Source organism: Ascaphus truei, chromosome 18 (assembly GCF_040206685.1).
Source record: "Ascaphus truei isolate aAscTru1 chromosome 18, aAscTru1.hap1, whole genome shotgun sequence".
Classification (NCBI taxonomy): Eukaryota; Metazoa; Chordata; class Amphibia; order Anura; family Ascaphidae; genus Ascaphus; species Ascaphus truei.
The window spans coordinates 10,694,734-10,702,786 of NC_134500.1; the positions used below are offsets into that span (position 1 = coordinate 10,694,734).

At 44.3% G+C, this 8,053-nt stretch overlaps 2 protein-coding genes across 2 annotated transcripts in view; both read right to left on the bottom strand.

Moving 5' to 3' along the window:
- Nucleotides 1-8,053, bottom strand: part of RPL37A (ribosomal protein L37a) — a 359,890-nt gene that overhangs the window by 144,087 nt on the left and 207,750 nt on the right. The window lies entirely within an intron of this gene.
- On the bottom strand, nucleotides 1,556-7,517 carry SERF2 (small EDRK-rich factor 2). Its single transcript, XM_075575496.1, has 3 exons — nucleotides 7,360-7,517; nucleotides 4,957-5,059; nucleotides 1,556-2,058 (listed from the first exon to the last, which is right to left on the bottom strand). Exons 1-3 carry the CDS (start codon nucleotides 7,364-7,366, stop codon nucleotides 1,995-1,997), a joined length of 174 nt encoding a protein of 57 aa, XP_075431611.1. The 5' UTR covers nucleotides 7,367-7,517; the 3' UTR covers nucleotides 1,556-1,994.

The following is an 8,053-nucleotide window of genomic DNA, read 5'->3' on the forward strand; positions in this document are numbered from 1 at the left end:
GTACTGCCGGTATCTCACTTCTGTTTAAAGATCCTGCCAGCCAACAGGGCCACCATTAGGGGGGGAGAGCCGGGATATGTCCCGGGCCCGGTGGCTGCAGGGAACCTGGCCGGCTTTCTTTGCCCGGCTGCCAGTCCTCTCATTGCTGCTGGGCCCTGGTTCTCCCTCACCCCGGTGCTCGCCGAGCCACGACGTCGGCATGAGAGGCTCGGCCTGGGACAGTGAGGGAGGCTGGCGGCTGAGAGCCGGCGGCCTGGTGGCAAAGAGAGGACCAGCAGCCAGACGTCGAGCCCAACTGCTTCGTCCAGCCTCCGGCTCTCCCCAGCTGTGGGCCTCCCTCACTGTCCTGGACCATGAGGGGGGAATCCTGACAAGAGGCCCGCAACTATGGGGATATCTGAAGCACCAGATGTCTGAGACCATCCCCCAAAGAGAGGGGTGTGTGTGGAGAGGGAATGTGTGAGGGGGGGGGGGGGGGAGAGAACAGGGTTGACAGAGCGGGATTGAGTGAAAGGAGGGCAATTGATGGAGGAGAGTGAGGTGGTAAGTGGAGGGGAGAAATACATGGGAGGAGAAATCTTTCAATGGCACTGCCAGCCAATAGGACCCTGCAAGGGATGATGACCCCCTTCGGGAGGTAAGTATCTCAGGAAGCAGGGATCCCCAGACCTGAAATTAGATTTACTAAAGGTCGATATTATTCATCAAGTCCGTCTATTTACCATGAATATCACATCCCACTTGTGAAGAGGTAATTGTCTCCCTTTGCACACCCCCCCAAAAAAGCAGCAGCTGCTCCACAACAATACAAAAGTTAACGCAAATCTGCATTACTTAGCTCAGGGTGTGTGTTCGGAGGTTGGATATCGCACTTTTCTACCCCAATGCACCTTAAAACTTATGGCAGAAAGTTATTTAACCCCTTTGATGCCTTCAAACATCAAGGGGGCAAACATACCGTACAACACACCCCACTAAAAACACAAAGGCATAACAGCTGTGTAAATGTTAAACCGGCTGTAGCTCATGGCCACTGTCATGAGTTGACCACGACTAGCTGGCTAATCAGGCTTCCTGTATTAAGTTCAACATAGTTTAATATATGTATTATTCATTCTAGGTGAGCTAGTCTTCTCGCCCATGTATGAACTAGTCGTTGTATAAATAAGCAAGATATGAGCGCAGTGGTTGCATGTGAATAGGCAATTTGTTATTTTCTTTTCTATGCTTATTTGAGATACTGGTTTTAAATTTACCACGTTTAGTAAATTATGGCTTAAAATGTATTTTAGATGCAAATAACTTCAGATTTCTGGGTAGCCCTGAGCTAATGCCCAGAACTTAAATGCTTGGTTTATCAACAAATACAACACGGATAAACCCACTTAGGACAATTTACATTTCCAAATGAGACTTGGTGGGCTGGAATTATGTCTATAATTTGTATTTCTAGCACAGAATGTTTATTTTCACTAACCAATTAGAACTTTAAATTCAGCAAAGCACAAGGAGTCTACTGTATTGTACACCTTATCCCTATAGGAAAACCACACGATTCACGGAAAAAGTTACTTTATTTAACATTTGACCGAGTCCACCGTGAATACAAAACGACAGGCTACTTCCATTCTAATGAAAAACCCAACTGCATTTGGCAGTCCCTCCGAATACGTATTTGCTAGAGCTGAAGTAACCAAACGCTAAAATCCGCTTCAGCCCGAAGCAAAGGACTGGAATGCCCGTTCCATGAAAAAAAATTAAAAAAGCAACAAGATTCTGTGGGACAAGGAGAAAGTGGTATATTTATAATATGTACACGAGGCTGAATAGTAACTATGCTACTTGTTTATGACTAGGAAGAAAAAGGCTGAAAAACAAGAATCACAGCAAATAGTTTGCGGTTTGGTAAAACAAAACCATAAAGTTGAAAGTTTTTGTTCAGTAATGGCGTGTTCGCTCATCACATCATCTTCCATCTTTAGTCCCACTGTTGGCTATTTTGGTTCTTCTTTCGGTTTCTCCGCCTTTTTTTGCTTCTGCTGCATTATCTGCGCATCTCTGAAAACAAACAAAGTTAGTCAACACAGTGTACAATACCACAAGTCAACCTCTGTTCTAAGGATGCATTACAGCAGGGGTCAACTCCATTCCTCAAGACCCCCCATATCACGGTTTAAGGATATCCCAGCTTCAGGTATCTATTGGAGAAAAAGAACCCAGTCTTATAGCACTCATTCACAACAAAGTGTATAGTGATAAATTTAAAATACTTTATTAATAACTATGAATAAAAAATAGGGTGTTAAAACGTAATTAAATACTGTATAGAACAGCACGTGACTGTATCCTTTGGTGACCCACCTTAGTATAGGTGGGTGGATATGGTATGATCCCTGATTGATACTAGAGATCAGATGCTATGATTTATAGCCTCCTAAATATAGGAACGGAGCCAAAGAGAGCCCACCGGATTGACTGTCTTTAATAGAGTGTATCTAGACGTATAGTGCACTCTAAAAAGATACAATCATAGTGAAATGGCATGTACTGCGCTCAGTAAGACCTATAGATATCTCCCCCCCCCCAAATTAGAGATTGCACTGGTTTCTGTGTATTTTCACCAGCACTATAAGAGCTAGATCTCTATTGTGGATAAAAGGTTCCTTGTTCTCTTAGGTGCAGACTATTGGGCAAGGTCTGTGATGTTGATGAGCTTAAAGCAGCTATAAAAACACCAAAACACCTCTAATACTGTAAGTGGGGTGATGGTGATCTCTGCTGTGCTATAATGTATGTGCAGTACCCCTTACAGTCTAGGCACAAAATGCTAAGCTGCCACATAAAACTACTTTGCACTCAGGAGTAATCACCCTTATCATAGCAGGGTCAGATAGAGCGCAATAGGTGGAGGCTAATGTATGAGCAACATCCACAGTGTAGCGTGGGTATTGTAATAGTAGCGCTGACTGTATGGGTAAGTGTAGGCACATAGACAGCTGAGAAGCTACTCAGCAAAATTTAAATACAGATACTTGCCTGCACCAACGGCTAGTACTGAGGTGGGGTACACAGGGGATTAATAATAAAGTGCCTACGTGCCCTGAAGAAGCGTTTTATTACGTGAAACGCGCGCGTCGGCAATTCCTCCCTGCACACGCGGGAAGTCTGTTTATTCAAACAGTACAGCCTCTGGATATTGATCCGCGTCAATGCATTTAGGCTTCCCCCGATGTGCATGTTCTTTCATCTAGGGATCGCGCTATACATTACTATTGCGGGACCCTCCATGCTCATAGGAGTCACTGCACCACTCACCTGATAGACAGGCAGGTCCTCGAACACATCGGCACTGATAGAATCAGGATCAGTGCTGATGTAGGGGACACTGCGATCCTCAGCTAGACCGGCTCCCCACTTCACACTCTGTGCACACGATTGCTCCAACTCCTAGTGAGGGGGGATGGGGTGATTCTGGGGCTTTGACCTCACTTTATTATTAATCCCCTGTGTACCCCACCTCAGTACTAGCCGTTGGTGCAGGCAAGTATCTGTATTTAAATTTTGCTGAGTAGCTTCTCAGCTGTCTATGTGCCTACACTTACCCATACAGTCAGCGCTACTATTACAATACCCACGCTACACTGTGGATGTTGCTCATACATTAGCCTCCACCTATTGCGCTCTATCTGACCCTGCTATGATAAGGGTGATTACTCCTGAGTGCAAAGTAGTTTTATGTGGCAGCTTAGCATTTTGTGCCTAGACTGTAAGGGGTACTGCACATACATTATAGCACAGCAGAGATCACCATCACCCCACTTACAGTATTAGAGGTGTTTTGGTGTTTTTATAGCTGCTTTAAGCTCATCAACATCACAGACCTTGCCCAATAGTCTGCACCTAAGAGAACAAGGAACCTTTTATCCACAATAGAGATCTAGCTCTTATAGTGCTGGTGAAAATACACAGAAACCAGTGCAATCTCTAATTTGGGGGGGGGGAGATATCTATAGGTCTTACTGAGCGCAGTACATGCCATTTCACTATGATTGTATCTTTTTAGAGTGCACTATACGTCTAGATACACTCTATTAAAGACAGTCAATCCGGTGGGCTCTCTTTGGCTCCGTTCCTATATTTAGGAGGCTATAAATCATAGCATCTGATCTCTAGTATCAATCAGGGATCATACCATATCCACCCACCTATACTAAGGTGGGTCACCAAAGGATACAGTCACGTGCTGTTCTATACAGTATTTAATTACGTTTTAACACCCTATTTTTTATTCATAGTTATTAATAAAGTATTTTAAATTTATCACTATACACTTTGTTGTGAATGAGTGCTATAAGACTGGGTTCTTTTTCTCCAATAGATACTATCACGTCTCCATCCAGTCAGCACCTCACAGGTTAATTTATAGCAGTGCGGGTTTTTCTTTACGTGTAGCATATCCCAGCTTCAGCACAGGGAGGGGGGCAGGGGGTTCACCAGAGCTTAACTTCCCCAGCTTGTATTACTTCCTGGTTACAGGCTCAGATTTAAATAGCCATGTGACAAAGAAGCCAGAGCAAATAACGGCTGTCCCTATTAGTTTGTGGGACCCGTGAGATCAATGCCCATTTGTATCACTGGGGGGGGGGGGGGGGGGGGGGGGCATGGGGGCATGGGGAATTGTTGCTTTAAAGTGCAAGAGCATGTTAATGCATGGATGCAGTGGTTTTAACCCTTTGGGCACCAAGACGAAGCCCATACATCATGAGATCTGGCACTCTACGATGTAGTGGCTACGTTATGGCCTTTAAACAGCTCGCTTTACTGAGGAGATGGGGCATGGAGTGCAGAACGCAGGGACAAGGAAAAAGGACCTCTCGTCTTCCGCATTCAGTCACGCCGCGATCACGAGCGTGGCGGCACCGAACGGGTCAATACGCTGCTCTGAAAAGGTGTTACCTCTCCTTCCGGGCGGCAGCGGAGAGTCCATCATCACTTTTCTTCTTGCTATCCTGACCTTTCTTCATGTTCTTTTGCCGGGCAAGCTCGCGCTGGTTTCCGCCTGCAGAAAGATCGGTACGGTTTAAACGCCAAGAATTGGCAAAAACGTTTAAATGCTTGAAAATTGCAACTACACTGGCAACAAACATATGGCCCTGTACAAAAAGGATGCACAGAGCAAGTCACCAACTAGTGAAAAAAGATATTCGATAAATCAAGTCAAAGTGGTTTTAAAAAATACATTTAAAAAAAAAAAAAGAATGTTTGGTTAGTTTGAGGGGGAATCCAACGTTACAAAGTTTCCTCTCACTGTTATAACGCCAAGTTTCTAAAACAATCTAATTTCATTACTATGATTGATACTATTTCCAGGGAGTGCATCCAACTTAAGTTATACATGAATAAGAAAGTACTTGCATTGTTCCTGATGTTTCATGGCAGTCACTTGTGTCTGGTCCAAATAAAATATCAAACAAATGCTGGTCTGTGACTCATCGCATGCACCACAATCAGAACCATAACGTATGGTACCGTTTACCAACTGTATTACACCAACATTTTGATGTCTGAGATGAATCGGATAAACTGCAAACAACTCCCAATAAACACGTTCTACGCCGACAGCCTGCATTCCTACAAACATTTGCACGTAAAGGAGTGAAAACTGATGCTAAAAATAAGTATTTTGAATGCCTTCCACATAACCTTTAGGAGTGATTGCATCAAACAAACCTTTGCACCGTCACAGTACACAGAGTTTTTATATTACCTTTTAATAAAATTGGATACAAAGTCTAAAAAGAATACATCTATTTTTACTCTGCACAGCACAAATACCTGCATTATTTTAATAGGTTGTGTAATAGAAGTGCTGGTCTCCCATACAGAAACGCATTTTTTACTTGGACACTATATTTTCTAAAGGAGAAATTATTATCATTTTTTTTTTTTAATTCGTTTCTTTGGTTCTTTCCCTGGCAGATACTTTTTTTTTTTACCATCCTTTTCTAGCCTCCTGTGAAAGCAGCATGTGGAATCTTTTCAACGGGCAACTCCGTTATTTTCAGCAACCAAAAAATAATAAACAGCTTCAATTTATACAGCGCTGTACTCCCAATGGAACACCACACTCTTCACAGTTAGAAAATACATAAATAAAAACAGCTAGTGTCAAAAAGTGTTATTCATTTTCACTTCTACACATTGTACAGAAGTGGGGAATGTTAACTCCTTAAATATAACTCAATCACACTACATAATTAAACAGTGTAAGGTGCCCAAAATAGGAAAGGGCAGAGCTTGGAACATTCAAAATGTGTAATATGATATATGATTAATATAAAAACAATTTTAAATCGCAATATAAAGTTATAATATAGGGTGTTAAAAGACTCCAGGGCGCAAAAAATACGTGACTATCCCAATAGGGTAGTAACCAGACTGGATAGCCTAACAAAAATAGGCGGTAGAGCCTACTAAGAGGAAGGGAGCTCCTAGGCAAACTCCCCCCTTCCACAACCACTCTACAATTGGTACTATATTACCGCTACAGGTAGTCCTCGTTATCCAACGTTTCACTTTACAACGAATGGCATATCCAACGCTTTATAATGCAACCCTACGGGTCGTTGTACGACACCGGAATGCGTTATCCAACGCTCACCGCCACTGATTAACACGGGACTCACTTTACAACGGTTTCACTATCCAACGCTACTTCCAGAACGGATTCCGTTGGATAACTGAGGACCGCCTGTTTATTACCCTATTCTAAGGGACATATCATGACACTTTTTGGATGTTCCAAGCTCTGCCCTTTCCTATTTGGGGCATATTACACTATTTACAGTAATTACATACTGTGATTGAGTGCTGTTATATAGGGGACCTCACTGCTCTATTGGCCATTCTTGGGTCAGTTGCTTACTAGTATCTGACTATATTGTCTATTGCTTGTTTCCACCCTATTGCACCGTTCACCCTATTTTGACCTACATTATTACTAGCTAGGAGTGCCGGTGTCATATTTCGTTGTTGTGTACTTATACAATGAGTATTAGGTGACAGCATGAAGTAATAATGAGTAACAATAAAAAGAAGCGGGGTATTGATGCCCTAATAGTGTCCCAGTTACTGCTTCCCTGGGGGGGGGGGGGGGGGAACCCGGAGGCCGCAGCTACTCCACCCGCTCCCGGGGATCCCAAGGCCTGGCTGACGTGGCACTGCAGGCCGCAGGCTCCGGCCTACACTAGGCCTCTCCACCCCCCAGGAACAGGGCTGGGAGAGTGGGGAATTAGCGAGGTGTCCGACCCCCCACCGCCCCGTGCCTCAGCCACCTCCTGTCCCGGGTCCGTCACTTACGGGTCATCGCTGGCTCTCTGCTCCGGTCACTCGCTCCCAATCTGGCCCGGGGGACTTCCGCCTTCTGCGGGTACCCCTTCACCGCGCGCGCTGGTTGGCTAGCAACGCTCACGTGGTATCCAGTGCGTGACGTCCAAGCCCCGCCCCCAAATCGCTCAGTTGGGCGCGGCTTTGGCAGGGCTTCTCTACCAATAGCAGCAGCGGGGAGGCGTGTCCTCGGCGTGTGATGTGAGCCACGTGTTCCCGCCTGTGATAATAACAAGGGACGGCAAAGCAGCAAAGCCTTCTGGGAAGTGGAAGCCTTGTATAGTGTTAGCAAATAAATACTCCCAGCAAGAAATCTATTTAAGCTGCACCGCCTCTGCATGTATCATTTATATATATTATATATATTCACATAAAAAGATCACTTGTGAGCACATTCACATGCATGACAGGTCTGCAACCCTGCCTTTCACCATTATCGCCTAGCATACAGTGCTCCCACTGCAGCAAAGGATTCTGGGAAATGACAAGAAAATGAGCACACGTGTCACCTTTTGCATGGAACCCTTATAAGCTAATGCTCGCTGTTAACACAGTTTTTAAGCACAGCATGGGAATCAGATGCAAAGTCAGAGACACCACTCACATATACATACGTGTGTATATATTTTAAATATAGATATATATGTTTGTGATATATATGTATAGG

What these genes read in the sequence shown, in the direction of transcription:
- SERF2 (XM_075575496.1), bottom strand. An exon ending in GCTGCCGCCCGGAAGGAGAG is followed by an intron (nt 2,059 to 4,956) that starts GTAACACCTTTT and finishes GTTTGTTTTCAG; the next exon opens with AGATGCGCAGATAATGCAGC.